The following is a 14,234-nucleotide window of genomic DNA, read 5'->3' as shown; positions in this document are numbered from 1 at the left end:
GCATAACTTCGTTTAGCATACATTATACGAAGTTATACGAATGCTCTCAGCGACGACCACCGCGGCGAACGCCAGGGCTCTCACGGAGCGCCATCCGGCCGGCGGCGCGACGACCGTCGCAGCGCGGCGCCGGCGAGCTATGCCGACGACGCCGACATCGAGCTCGACGACGAGCAGGACGAGCTCGAGGACGACGCCGATGCGACGCGTGAGGAGCACGACAATGTGCTTTCGAACCCGCTCAAGCTGCTGGCGCAGGCGTCGGACGCCGCCGCCGCGCGCATCGAGGGCGGACGGCTCGAGTCTGGCGGCCGCCACTCGCTGGCGGCGGCCGAGACCATGGGCCTGCTGGGCGGCGCCTCGACGGCCAGTCGCATGGCCATGAGCGCCGCAGTCAACCTCACCGGCCTCGGCAGGCCCATGTACGGCCGGGGCGACATGATGCCGCCGCAGGGCTGGTCTTCTTCGCGCATCCTCCCGCCGCTGTTTCACCAGGACCGGGGGAGCAGCAGTAGCCTGCGCGACACGTTCCACCCGGAGCGCGGCGGCTCGCGCCTGCCGACGTTCCTCGGCAGCCTGTCGCGGTCCAAGTCGTACCCTTCGGCCGAATCGCTGCAGGCGTCGTCGGAGGCGTCCGGACCCGCGGCGCACGATGATGCCGAAGCGCGGCCGATGCAGCAGGAGAGCAACGCATCGCCGGCGCGCGAGGGGGCCGCCGCCGGCGGCGCCACCATCCCATCGACGCTCGACCACGACGCCTGGGAGTACCGCGAGGGTAAGGCGCAGACGAGGCGAGGCTATGCTCCCAGCTCGGGCGCCGCGGCCAGCCCAGGCACGCTGAGCCACGGCGGCCAGACGGTCAGCAGCGCCACGAGCGCCGGCTTTCCGGCGTCGGTCCACGCGCGCCAGGGCGACTCGCCGCTGCCGAGCACGGGCGCCGGCGACGGTGCGGCCTCGGACGACGCCCGGGCGACGCTGACCGGCAAGCGCAAGCGCGCCCGGTCGCGCCTCGCACGCGGAGGCAGCCGCCGGAGACGTCTCAACGATCGCGACTCGGACGGCGAGGGCGACCCGGATGCGAGCCACGACGAAGACCCGACCGTCGAGCCGCGCGGCAGGGACAAGCAGGTCAGCATCGCCGCCGCGCCCGACGATCGTCGCCCGGACGGCGTTGGGTCCGGCAGCGGCGGCGAGGGCGAGGCCGGCGCGTCGCGCAAGGGCTACTTCAACCTCAGCCTGTTTCATAGCAAAAACGACGACGACGAGGGGCTCGACCCGGTCGAGCTGGGCCTCGTCGAGCTCAAGGAGGTCGAGAGGCTGTTTGATCTGTGAGTGCGCGGTCCGCGCTGCTGTTTTCCGACACCGACCGCTGATCCCCAACTTCGGCGTGTATGGATGCCGCTGCTCACCACGCTCCGCTCCGCTCCGCGTTGCGTCGCCGCAGCTTCTTTGCTCGCATCAACCCGATCCTGGACCTCTTTGACCCGTTCCTGCACAGCGTGTCGTTTGTGCGCATGCGCTCCGCCTTCCTGACGACGGTCATTGCGTGCATGGCGGCGCGGTTCAGCGACACGGTGCGGGACGCCAAGATTGCGAGCCTGCTGGACCGGCACTGGCAGAACAAGCTGCTGCCGACGATTCTGCTGGGCGGGTACAAGAGCGTCGAGATCAGCCAGGCGTTCCTGATCCTGACGACGTACAGCCGCCCGACGAGCCGGCTGGTCGACGACCGGAGCTGGCAGTACCTCGGCTTTGCGATCCGCACGGCGACCGAGGTGGGCGTCAACCGCAAGGTGACGCCGAGCGAGAGCCTGCTGGGCAACGAGCAGGTGAGCCGGCGGCTGCGCAACCGCGAGCGGCTGTGGTTCAACCTGTTCCTCTACGACCGCACGCTGAGCGCGCAGACGGGCCGGCCGTGGACCATCTCCGAGGACCGCATGATTGTGCAGTCGTCGATGTGGCACAAGCAGGACTTTGCGCTGCCCGAGGACGTGTCGCTGGTGAGCCTGATCCGGCTGCGCCGCATCGCCGCCCAGCACTCGGAGGCATTCGACAACTACCTCGGCAGCCAGGACCAGCTCGACGCGGCCCAGACGACGGCGGCCACGGCGGCGGCGCTCAACGCGGGCGAGCAGAGCCACCTCGAGCGCCGCCTGGCCGGCCTCGAGTTCTTCCGCAAGCACGCCAACGCCGACCTGGAGAAGTGGAAGCAGTCGTGGTGCATCAACACCGAGGAAAAGATCCGCGCCGTCGACACGAGCACGGCGGCGGGCAAGTACCTGGTGCGGTGGGCGCCGACGGCCAAGCTCTTCTACTACCACTCGCGCCTCATCATCAACTCGCTCGTCCTCGGCACCACCGAGCAGCACGAGGGCCTCGTCCCCGGCTCGTCGTCGGCCTCGGTCGAGTGCTGGACGTCGGCCATCTCGCTCATCGACACGGTGCTCAACGACTTTGACGACGACAGCCTCGTCGCATGGTCCAACGACCGCGTCGTGATGGCCGTCTACGCTGCCGTCTCGGCGCTCCGCCTCACCAACCTGGCCGCCCAGTATCCCTTTGCCGACAAGGAGACGGCCGTCGCCCTCGTCCGCCGCCTCAGCGCCGCCATGACAAAGGCCGGCAAGACGCCCCGCCACCGCAACGGCTCCGCCACGCCCTACGGCCGCTACCTCAAGTCGGTCCTCGCCATCTTTGAGCCTGACCCGGGGCCGTCCCGGACCGGCGACGCCCAGCGCGCCCGGGGCCAAACGCCGCCCGACAAAGACTCGGAAAACGCCACGTCGCTCACCAGCAGCAGCCTCGCTCCAGGCGACAGCGGCTCGCAGCAGGGCATCGCCGCCAGCGCCGCCGTCGCAGACGACAAGAGCGCCGCCGCCCCCACCGCCGTCGGAGTCAAGACCAGCGATGCCGTCGCACCCCAGGCTCGCAAGTCGGAGGCTTCCCCTGCCGCCGCCGCCACCGCCGCCTCCGCCGCTCCGGGCGATGTCCTCGTGCCCGACCTCGGCACCCTCGACGCTAGCCTCGACGGCAACCTCGCGCTGCTCGATTCGGCCTCGTCGTCGAAGCTCTCGAGCGACCTGCCGCTCGATGCCTGGACCGCCGGCCGCGATGCCGCCGTCCAGCCCAGTGCCGATCCCGCCGCCACGGCCGCTCTATCGGCCCTCGGCCCCAGCGCCGACCCCGCCGATCCGGTTGCCATGACCATCGCCACGGCCGCTGCGGCAGCCGGCGGCTCGTTTGCCGCCTCGGGCGCCGGCACCTCCGCCGCCGCCGTCGACGACCCCGAGTCGATCGATCGCCTGTGGGACTGCCTCACCTCGTTTGAGCCGCAGGGCTTCTCCGGTGCCTTCTGGCAGCCCCCGTCGACGTGGAACGTCAGCGGTGGCGGCGGCGGCGGCGGCACCGGAGGCAGCGCCGGCGGCGGGGTCGGCTAGCCCGCGCTAGCCCGCTTCGTCCCCATCCCATCCTCTCTTCATTCCACTCTCATCTCTCCCTGCTATCTCTTCGTCACGGTCCTTGGTCCGCCTGCAGTCACCTCTCCCACGCTTTCCCTCCACACCTCCCTGCCAGTCACCACGTCACCGCCTATTGCTCTTGACATGGGGACACTAATAAACAAGCGGAAGAGCTACCGCGCTTTGCCACCTGACACTTGGGCGCAGCAACGTTGGATCTTCAGACCGAGCTTCGCAATCTCGTGTCGATCTCGAAGCTCTGCATCGAGTATCGCAGCGTGGCCGAAGATGTCGTGTGCGAGAGCCTCGACTCTTGTGGATCCGTCGGTGCATGTTGAGAGCCGTCGTGGGTTCCGAGGCCATCTTCCGACCTGGCACAAAGCTGCCCTTGTCTCTGTGGGCAGAGATCGGGTGCCTGCACTCGAAGTATAGCTTGCCATGATTCCCCTGCCCATTTGCCAGGATCATTCCCACCTTGTAGCAAGCTTGCAGCAAGATCCTCGATCAGGCCTCGAAGCATCCCGTCATCAGCCCTACGATATTGCAGAGCCGGTATCTCACCTTTATCACAGCGCAAAGTCGTGCATGGTGCACCCAACAACCAGAGTCAATCACCTCGTTCCTGCAGTCCAAGACTCTGTACTCGCTGCCAACGACCAAAGCTTGACCCAGTGCATCTGTGGTTCGGTCCAGACCATCGCTGGGTCGCCAACCCTCGAACCAGTCTCGTACCTGCCTTTCCGATAACCCTGACCGTTTTTAGTGCGAAATTTGAAAGAGTATAGCTAAATAGAGCGACAATGCAACAAGGGCTCCAGTAGTATAACGGTTAGAACATCGCTTTCACAACGTGATAGTACTGGATCAGTCCAATCCAATTCAGCGGGGACCCAAGTTCGACTCTTGGCTGGAGCACCTACTTTTTTCCTCCTGTTTTCATTGGAAATTCCCTTGGAAATTCCCTCGGAAATTCCCTCGGAAATTCCCTAGGAATAGGTGGCTATGTGGTTTTGTTTGGTGACAACTGATTCGCACCTGCCTCTCCAGCATTCAATCTTCTTCACCACGTCATTCCGGTCAGGGCGTGTCGGCGATCCTTTTCCTGGGACGATTTGAGGGAGCGGCACTCGCCGTCGGCTCCGGGCCCGGGAGCACAGTGCTGACTAATTTTTTGGCCCCCCCGGTCTGCCCAATAATGTGCGGATTTGGCTTTGCAGCGTTGACACCACCATTTTCAGACGAGACAGGCAGGGTGGTCGCACTCGTCGTCCCGACCACCAACCATCAGGCCACTCGACTCCATCCTTCCCGCCCTCCCGCGCTGCTAGCAGGCCGCTCGACTGCTCATCGACAAGCGACTGCTCCAGGCCGGCCTAGATCGCGGTGGCAGGCGCATCGTCACCACCCCTTTGACAACACCCCAACCGAACCGATTGCAGCTAGTAGTGCCACCGCGTTCATCACGTTCCAAGCGCGCCCCCGCTGTCCTTTTTCGCCCGTTGGTGGACATGTCGAGCCCGACCGCGGATCCTTTGGGTCCTCCCATGCTCTTTCTGGAGCACGGTCCTGCTCCAGTCGACGATCGCGATGAGTCGGTCCCGACAGCCGCTCGTAAGCGCGAGCAACCGACACGACGTCCAAAGCAGTTTGCAACTCGTCGTCTCCAGATGTCTATGGCCTCACAGCCCTCGTCCCCGTCCATGACATCCCTGGGATCCCTCACTCTCCGCGACGAGTGGGACGGCACATCCGACGGCCCGCTCTTGGCAACACCTTCCGACAGCGATCAACAGACGCAAGAGTTGCGCGACTTTGCGGCCCAACACTTGAGGCCAGCAACCGAGGACCTCCAGGACGAACTCGGAAACTTATTGTCGATGTCGAGGCTCAAGCTCGAGTACCGACAGCTGGCCGAAAAAGTCGTTCGCACAAGCTTCGACTCTTGGGTACGTGCATGCTCCAAAACAGGACTGCGCGGCCACCTCCCCGAGTGGCTCAGAGGTGCCCTTCAGTCTCAAGGACTGAACCGCCTGCGCGCCGACCCGGAGCGTCTGGTCGACTTCATCAAATCCGAGCTCAACCCGGACTTTGACAAGGACCCATTGCGCCACACTGTGCAGCTGCTGTACCGAGCCATCGTCGTCGGACCTTCTTGTGAGTGGGCCGACATCGGCAATGGCTGTGTCTCCGTCGTGTTCGTCGCGCCTGACGAATCGAATCCGATTGCATTGCCTGCCTCCAGACGCCTCGCCGCCGCGTCCGCCTCAAGGCACCGGCCCGGCCAAGCACGACTTTGAGGGCGCCTTCTACGGCGAAGGCGACAAACACCTCTGTCACCACATCGCCACCGTCCTGAGGATCTACAATGAGTCGAAGCACTACGGGCGCATCGTGCCCATCGTCCAATCCTCGGGCTCGGGCAAGTCGAGGACCGTCGATCAGGTCCTGAGGCGCCACCACTTCGGCATGCTGCTGTGCTTCCGTGAAAGGGGCAACAGAGACGCTTTCCCGGCTCGCGACGATGCTGCAGCCGACTTGCTCGTCCGCGACCAGGCAGAGTCGAACAAGCCAACCACACGGTTCTTGAATCGTGTCAGCGCCCTTGCGTGGTTTGAAGCCTTCGCCCATTACATGGCAGAAGAAATCGCGGCCTTCTGCAGCAACGTGAGCCCTGCTGCCGCAGACGATGCGTCCAACGTCGAGGACTTCTACGATCATCTCAACGTCGGGCCTCCCACAAGCCCGACGGGCACTGGTGGTCGCGCCTTGTCAGACGGCGCACCTCGTCGACGAGGGCTGCTCGAGGCCATCTCTTGCCGTTTCCGCGACAATCTCGATGATCTCGTCGAGGGCGGCAACAAGCGAAGCGACACCTTCGAACGCAGTGCCTGCACGCAGGCATTCCGTTCGCTGCAAGCCGCTGTGCTCGATGCTTACTCGATCGGGAAGCCACGACCCGACGGCGTCTTCATCCTGGCCCTTGACGAAGCCAGCTCGTTGGGTCCCATGCTTGGCCACATTCGGCGATTGTGGCATGCGATGGGAGAGTCCACGCAGGCCAATGCCAATCGTCTCGTCCTCCTGCTGCTCGATACGAACTCGAGCATCCACTACCTTGTCGGGGGCGGAGCCAAGCTCCAGTCCAGCCGCCTGCAACGCAAGAAATATTCGCTCCTGCCCATGCTGAACAAGTTGCCTTTCGACGTTGCCCTGGGCGCACTCGATCCGAACGCTCATGACCCGCAAGGCAAGACGTGGTCGGCGCTGTTGGAACAGCTTAGCTTGATGGGTCGGCCCCTGCTCAACAACCAGCACCTCAGGTACAACTCTGACTTCGATGCCGGCGAGAGGGGCATCGGCCCGTACGTTGGACGTGTAGCGCTCTGGAAGGTCAAGGGCAAGCTGCTCTCGGAGGGGGACGAGGTGTGGCTGCCTGACCTCAACTCGGAGAGTGCAACGTTCCTGCCTTCCGACATCGACGTCGACAAGCACATGGCTGCCCTATGCCAGCGTCTGCCGCTGACCTTCGTCGGAGCTCAGGGCAGCGTCGACCTGAACAAGTTTCTCCAGCGGCAGATCAGCTCGCACTTGCGCACCATCGCTGGCCTCGACCCCGACACGTCCTTCATCATCACTGGCACTCCTTCTGAGCCGATCCTGAGCATTGCGGCGACTGATCTGTTCCGACAGCAGATTCCCGAGTCTGGCGATGTCGTCAAGGTCTGGCGCGACGCCCTCTGGGCGATGCGGATCGGTCGGACGTTTTACGGCCTCACGGCAGGCGCCGACGGCGAAGAGGTCGCACGGACGTTGTTCGTCGTTGCGACCGACTTTGCCGCCGTCAAGAAGGTCCAGGGACCGGATTGCACAGACCCGGACGCACTCGAAGCCACGGAGCTGTGGAGAGACGGCGCGACGCTGGACCCCCTGCCCGCCTGGGACTGGCTTGTCGAGCTCTTCGGCGGCAAGCTTGCCCAGCTTCAGATCGATGGCATGCAGAGAGGAGCTGGAGGGCCCGTCACGCGTGGGAAGCAACCCGAGCCGAGCTTCAAGGCGTTCGCGCAATCGGCACGGATCTCGTTTACGCACTTCGTCAAGATGCCACATACGTTCGACAAGGTTTCGAAAAAGCAGCTGGCCGAATGGTTCGTCGAGCACGTCGCCATCTGCGGCGCCGACAACCAGCCGAGCTGGGACTTGCTTATCCCGATCTACGTCGACGAGGACTGGGATGGACTCAACACGGTCATCGACGTCTCCAAGATGTCGTACATCGTCGTTCAGGTCAAGAACCGTCGAAGCGCAGTGTCGCAAGGCCAGACATCAATCGTACCGCCCGCCGTCGTCCACCGAGGGCCGAGCGTCGCCGCCGACAGCGGCGCCAATGTCAACGCCGGTGGTCACCTCGTCGACGACTTCGAGTACATTTCGCTCTTTGTCCAACTCAAAGCGGCCCCTCGAGGTCATGGCGCTGCCCTCAGTTACTCGGCCAACGTAAACGTGGCGACTTGGGCCCACAATCTGCAGGTCATTGGTCTCGACAACGGCTTCGCCCCGATTCTTTCCAAGCTGGGTGACCAGGCCTCGGCCGACCTCCGCGCGCTCCTCGGCATCTTCACGGATGAGTTCGAGGACGCGCTCGACTGGCGAGCGCGATGCAAGTCGCTCTGTGACGCTCAGTTGTCCCTCTACGCGCGCTCTCGTCAGAGGCCCACAGGCGAGCGCTTTCCCTTCCTCTGAGGCGCCAGCATCGTGTCCGCCTTTCTCGGCGTCGGCAGGACCGGCACAGGGTCGAAGGGCGGTGTGCGCCGGCATCAGCGCATCGTCCCGCCACCAGCTCGCACCATCCATCGTCCTCTCTCTTTCTCTCTCTCACACACGCGGCCCCGTTTCAGGGCTAAGTCGCTGCCTCACGGCTGGCGTCCGGTCCCGCCATTTCATTCCCCCTCATGTATAGATACCCACAGCATCGCAGCGGCATCACGACGACGACGTCTTCTCCTCCACGGGCATCCGACCCGTTCTGCCAGCCAGAGGGATGTGAGAGAGAGGGCGGCATGTCGCCTTCTCTATCCACGATGATGCGGTGACCAACTCTCTGCCCACTGTGTCCGTCCGACGAGGCGCACGCTACGCCTTGTCGTCGCCGGGCATGAAGGCCATTTTTTCGATCCGGGTCTCCTGATCGAGCATGAGCACCTGCTGGGCGTTCCACATGTCGAGGGTGGGCAGGAAGGGCATCCACGGCTTGGCCAGGTCGATGCGGTTCGTGACGCGCGATGCCGCCCTCGCCGCCGTCGTCGCGGCGCTGGCGAGCGGGCTGGGCAGCTTGAGGTTGGTCGATGCGTCCAGCACCATGGCGTCGACCGAGGCGTCGCCGTTGATGCACACCTTGATCCGGGAAGGGGGCGAGGATGGGTCGAACGCCGCTTGACGCTTAGTCAGGCCGCTCGGGTTGCTGCCGCCGGTGCCGCCGCTTCCCTGTCCTGCCGCCGCTCCGTAGCCTCCTGGTCCGCCGCTGTAGCCTCCAACGCTGCCACCGTACCCGCCCGCTTGGCCGCCTCCGTAGCTTGCGACACCACTACCGACACCGGCACCGGCTCCGGCGCCGCCCTGTCTGTATCCACTAGCACCGCCCTGGCCAGGACCAGCGGCGCCGCCCTGTCCATATCCACCGACTGCGCTCGGCATAATTCCACCAGTGACGCCTTGAGCGTATCCGCCGCCGCCCATTCCCGCTCCTCCGCCGATGCCGATGCCGGCTCCGACTCCAAACCCAGTCGCGCCCGCACCCGTGCCAGGGCCAGATCCAGCTTGACCAGCGTATCCGCCTGCACCGGCCTGACCGACATACCCTCCTGCGCCCGCGCTGCCTCCAAACGCTCCGCCGTACTGGCCGTAGGAGCCGGGAGAGATGCCGGCCCCGCCGCCGCCTCCGACAGGGTAGGCGAGGTCGCCGTTGGGGCTACCCGAGATCGTGTTGTCGTTGGGATGGCCGGGCGCCATGTTGCCGTCGGTGTTGATCGGATTGCTGTTGATGTTGGCGTTGGCGTTGGCGTTGCCATAGACGATGGGGTTGGGCGAGGCGGTGTAGGGTGCCGCGTTGATGCCTTGCTGGGCGCTGGTGCTGCCGTAGCCCGTTGCTGCGACACCAGCACCGGGGCCAGCACCAGGGATGCCGCCGCCGCCGACGAAGCCAGCACCGCCAGCTGCGCCGCCGATGTTTCCGGGGCTCCCGGCGCCAGTGAAGGCAGTACCGCTGCCGAGCGTGGCAGCAGTGCCAGTGCCAGTGCCAGTGCCAGTGCCAGCACTGCCAGCATCGCTAGCGACGCCCGCACCCGGTCCCGGCACGGTGGAAGCCGCAGCGGCAGCCGCGGGCTGGTCCTGACGCATGAGCTGGGCGAGGTCGAGCTCCGTGCACAGCCAGGCGAGTACGAGTCCGCCCCCGTCGACGAGATCCTTTTCAGAGCGCGGGACGGTACCCGTGTAGTAAGGGTAGGGCATGGATTTGAGCAGCGGCGGTCCACCGGGTCGAGGGTGGGGCAGCTGGTCGTGCGACTTGGGCGACGGCATCGTCGTCTTGCCCCACCCCCATCCGACGGCCACGTCCCACGCCTTGCCCAGCGCCCCTACCACCCCGCCCGATCGGCGATGGTGCGCGTGCACGCCAACGCGGACGCGCTCGAAGCGCTCGCTGTGCCCCGAGACGCGAGGTGAGGACGTGCTGATGAGTAGCAGGAGGAGTACCAGGACCTGGCGCAGGAGACGAGTGGGCGGCATCGTATGGCGTGGCCTGGCGTGGAGTGGCGTGGCCTGGCGTGAGTCGGACCAAGAGGGCGGGAGGCGGTGGAAAAGTGTATGCGTGTGTGTCTCTTGGCGAGGGGAGAGACCTTCTTCAGGCTGAGAGGGCGGCGAAGGTGCGTGCTCGAGAGTCTACCCTTTATACCGTCGTCGCTGCTCGGCCACGGCAGCGCGATCGTTGCGTGGTGCGGCCCACCTTCGGTGGCGACGGCGTCCCTCGGGGCTGACACCACCGCGGCCCCACCGCCGCCGCCGCCGCCGCGACCACGCATGACTCGGCCCATCTGTACCTGGTGCGCCCCAGTCTTTGACTCGACATCACCGTCATCATTTGCCACAGGTCGCGGGGCGTCGCTCTGCATTGCACATAAATATCCTTGTGGCACCCTGCCGATGTGGGCGAAATCATCCCCGTTCTGCGACTGGGCATTGCAAATCGCCATGCCGCCATGACTGCTGCTGCTGCCATTCCTGTCACTGCTGCTTCTGTCCTCGCGCCTGCGACTGTTGGCAAACGAGGCGAGGGCCAGCGAGCGGAGGGGAGGGTCAGCTTAGCGAGTGCCGCGGGACAGAGGCCGGCTCCGCAATGCCTTCCCTCGCGGGATCAGCGACGGCGACGACCACTCACGAGAAGCTTCAAGAGTGTTTGCATCGACTCGTGTCCCTGCGGCGGAGGGGGCGTAGCTTGAGCCGGAGCAGGAGTCGGAGCCTGCGGGACGGGCTGGCTTGCCGGAGGCGTCGCGGTTGTCGTCGTCGTGCTGGCGGCGGATGCCTGGGCAAGCAGGGCCGCAAGACCGGCAGGCAAGCCTGCAGGTACCGCAGGCTCTTGAGGCGCCGCAGATACAGGTGGAGGAGCCGCAGTCGCGGCTGGCGAGCTTGCCGGCGGCATCGGTGCGGCCGCAGCAGCGACCTTGGCGCCGCCACCCAGCGAGGCCAGCAGCTGCTGCACCTTTTGAGCCTGCTCCAAGCGGATCGTCTCTGCGGAGCTCGAGAGGGGAACCGACGTCGAAGGCTGCGCAGGCTCAAAGCTGGCGCTGCCATTGCGGCCGTAGTGGTAGTTCGTCGACTGCCCTGAAGAGGGCGATTGAGCGGCAGAGGCTGCCGCAGGCTTCGCTGATGAAGGGGTCGGTGTCGACGCTGCAGCGGCAGACGCAGACGCAAAGGGCGGCGCATGGGGTCGATGATCGGGCTGGTAGCCATTTGTCGCCATCGGCATCGTCTGGTGCGTAAAATGTGCGCCAAACGCTCGAGGCTGCGTCGGAGGCGGTGGCGACGAGGCCGACCGGACAGAAGCGCTTCTCGGGGGTGTTGGCTGCTGCTGCGAGCGAGGGCCCGACGGGGGATGCGGGAAGGTAGATGGCAATGCAGAAGGTGTCGGCGGCGTTGGCGGCGGGCCTGACAGGAAGTGGGCCTGACTTGCGCCGGACAAAGAGCGCGGCGGAGTGCCCCATGCTCCCGGCGACTGTGCCGCCGCACCGAAGGCGGTTGCCGGCGCAGCAGAAGGAGCTGGGTACTGCCCGGAAGGGGGCAAAGGAGCTTGGCCGACGCCGACACCGCCGCCGCCAGTGCTCGATGCTGGCCATTGCTGCTGCTGGCCGCCTTCTATAACGTGTGCGGAATGGCCGCCGCTCTCGCTGCCAGCAGCTATGCCCGCCCGATGCGCCGGAGCAGGCAACGGCGGAGCAGGTCGCATCTCGTCGCCGTTGGGAAGGTCCCAGGCAAACTTGACATCCCACTCGCCTCCCCTGTACACTTGCCCGTTGAGGGTATCGTTGGCCATCTGGCAGGCGCGGCTGTCGAAGAACTCGACGAAGCGTGCATTCGCCATGTTCTTGTACGCCCGCACACTCCTTATCTCGCCGTACTGTCCAAACACCTGGCGGAAGTCGTCGTCCGAGAGGCGCTGCGGCGTCTGCTTGAGCAGCGTGAAGAGCGTGCCTTGGTTCTTGTCGCGGTCGCAGCGCTTCGCCTTGTCCTCTTCGCGCGGCAGCGAATAGTGGATATCGACGGGGCGTCCGTCGAAGAACTGGCCGTGGAGCTGCTCCTTGGCCGCAGCGGCAGCGCGGATGTCAAAGTAGTGGACAAACACGATCCCTCGCCGCGCAATCAGCTCGAAGAACGTCTTGATCTCGCCAAAATGCTCGAACCGCTCTCGCATGGCCTTGATCTTGGTGCCGAACTGCGCAATCGCAAGGGGTGGTGAGGGACAGCGGTGGGTGAGCCTGGCCCTGCAGGTCGTCGTACAGGCATGTCGTCGTGGTCTCCCGATCCGCCTGGTCGGGCAAGGGCGGCGCGGCAGCAGTGGACGCCGTCGACTCACGCTGATGTTGCGGACAAAGAGCGTCCTGCACGGCTTCTCGCTGCCCGTGCGCTCATCTGGCAGGTACCGCGCGTCCCAGTTCTGTCCATAGTCGGCCGACTGGCTGCCGGATGGGAAAGGTCCACCGGCTGGGTCTTCGCTGCCGGGATAGCGGCCGGCAGGCGCACCGTAGGACGTCATCGGCGGCCGTGACGCCTCACCCCATGGCCCAGGTGCTGGCGACGGTGCTGACAGGTCGGGCTGCCCCGTCGCATAGCCTTGATCGCCGGAAGCAGATCGCGCTTGTGTCAGGTAGTCTGCGATGGTTGGGACAAAGGGCGAGGGAGAATATTCGTCAGCTGCTGCACCGTCGTGCGCTTCCTGCATTGTTGTAGAGGCGTGCTGAGCCACGGAATCGACGAGGGCCGCTTGTGCTGTGCAGCTCTGTAGAATGAGCTTTGGCGGCCAGTGGGCTCGGCAGCCTGGGAGCAAATGTCGACGGAGAACGTCGGGCCAAGACCAGGACGGCAGGCGAACCCATCGTCACCCATCGCCGCCGAGTGTTACCTCTCCGGTGTCTCGTGCGTGCGCTTCGACGTCCAACAGAAAACCTCAGATAGGGTCGACCAGCTCGGTAATTCTCGAGCTTTGAGCGCGATCGCAAGGCAGGTGGACGGTCGGGACGTCCCGATGCGAGAGGCCGTTCCTCGAACGACGGCGCTCGGTCGTGGGCCTGCTCAGAAGGGTACTGAGACCCGACCCGCGCACGGCACTCGCCCAATCCAGATGCCCCTTGGCATCGTCCAAAACGAACGAGCTTGTAGCTGCTGCTAGTCTTGAGTCGAGCCGCCGCGGTATCTGCCACGCCTCGGATGTCGAACATGCTATCGCAGCCACCTTCACTCGAAGCGCCAGCGCACATCCAGCCTGCCGAGGGTCATGGCTCGGCATCGGGATCGCTGCAGAGGGCTCGCTGAAAGGACACCTACCTGGGTACGGGCGGGGGCATGGCCCCTGCGGTGCTTGCGAGGGCTGGGCTGGGGCATGGACGCTCGCCGTGATTCCGGGATCACTGGGCCGGTAGTCGTCGGGAGCGGTGTCATCACGAGGGGGCGCTGGAGCTCCCGGTGCATAGCCAGGAAGCGCGCCATGGACGACATGGCCTTCATGGTAGCCATTCTGGCCGTACGGCGATGGCGCCGGGAAGCTTGGAGGAGAGTGTGCTGGTGACGCTGCTGGTGATGGTTGTGTCGGTGGCGGCGGCTGTGGCGAGATCGCGGGTGGCGGGCCGACGTGATAGGGCGGGTAGACTGGCAGACGATCCGGCGGCGGTGGCGGAGGCATCGACGGCCAATCTGCTGCGTGCGCCGACATCGGGGCCAAAGAGGTTGACTGCTGGTACCAACCCGCACCGTTCTCGCTTTCCTCCGCCGCTGCACCGGCTGGACTCCCGTTCGCGGGGGGCGCGTACCCTGAAGGCGACGCAGCGTTCGCCCGACCGTAGGCAGCGCCGTGGCCGTGGCCGTTGCCATGCTGCGAAGGACCATTCGGTGGTGCACCGCGACGTCTCAAGGACGATGCCGGCCCGCGCGGCGCGTTCGGAGGCGGGCCGGAAGCGTGTGGGCCAGCGATGGCGTTCGTGCTCGCGGCAGCCGTGATGGCAGCGTGGCCGCCAC

General features: G+C 65.5%; 4 protein-coding genes across 4 annotated transcripts in view; 2 read left to right on the top strand and 2 right to left on the bottom strand.

The window, feature by feature from the left end:
- Positions 1-3,437, top strand: part of PFL1_01536 (uncharacterized protein) — a gene marked incomplete at both ends in the record, with an annotated part of 5,040 nt that extends 1,603 nt beyond the window's left edge. The window contains 2 exons of the mRNA XM_007879046.1: positions 51-1,328; positions 1,445-3,437. Of these exons, the coding sequence (XP_007877237.1) occupies positions 51-1,328; positions 1,445-3,437 (3,271 nt within the window). The remainder of the gene's footprint in view (positions 1-50; positions 1,329-1,444) is intronic.
- A 1,529-nt stretch (positions 3,438-4,966) lies between these two features.
- On the top strand, positions 4,967-8,198 carry PFL1_01535 (uncharacterized protein; the record flags this gene model as incomplete). The annotated part of the gene is made up of 2 exons (XM_007879045.1): positions 4,967-5,612; positions 5,701-8,198. The coding sequence occupies 2 exons, from the start codon at positions 4,967-4,969 to the stop codon at positions 8,196-8,198; spliced, it is 3,144 nt and encodes a 1,047-aa protein (XP_007877236.1).
- A 390-nt stretch (positions 8,199-8,588) lies between these two features.
- On the bottom strand, positions 8,589-10,238 carry PFL1_01534 (uncharacterized protein; the record flags this gene model as incomplete). The annotated part of the gene is made up of 1 exon (XM_007879044.1): positions 8,589-10,238. One exon carries the CDS (start codon positions 10,236-10,238, stop codon positions 8,589-8,591), a length of 1,650 nt encoding a protein of 549 aa, XP_007877235.1.
- Positions 10,239-10,733: 495 nt separating this feature from the next.
- On the bottom strand, positions 10,734-12,759 carry PFL1_01533 (uncharacterized protein; the record flags this gene model as incomplete). The annotated part of the gene is made up of 3 exons (XM_007879043.1): positions 10,734-10,763; positions 10,888-12,438; positions 12,580-12,759. 3 exons carry the CDS (start codon positions 12,757-12,759, stop codon positions 10,734-10,736), a joined length of 1,761 nt encoding a protein of 586 aa, XP_007877234.1.
- Between the last annotated feature and the right edge of the window lie 1,475 nt (positions 12,760-14,234).

This window comes from Pseudozyma flocculosa, assembly GCF_000417875.1.
Source record: "Pseudozyma flocculosa PF-1 unplaced genomic scaffold scaffold00004, whole genome shotgun sequence".
In the NCBI taxonomy this organism is placed as follows: Eukaryota; Fungi; Basidiomycota; class Ustilaginomycetes; order Ustilaginales; family Ustilaginaceae; genus Pseudozyma; species Pseudozyma flocculosa.
Note: the sequence above shows the minus strand (reverse complement) of the source record. Positions and strands in the feature narration are given on the sequence as shown.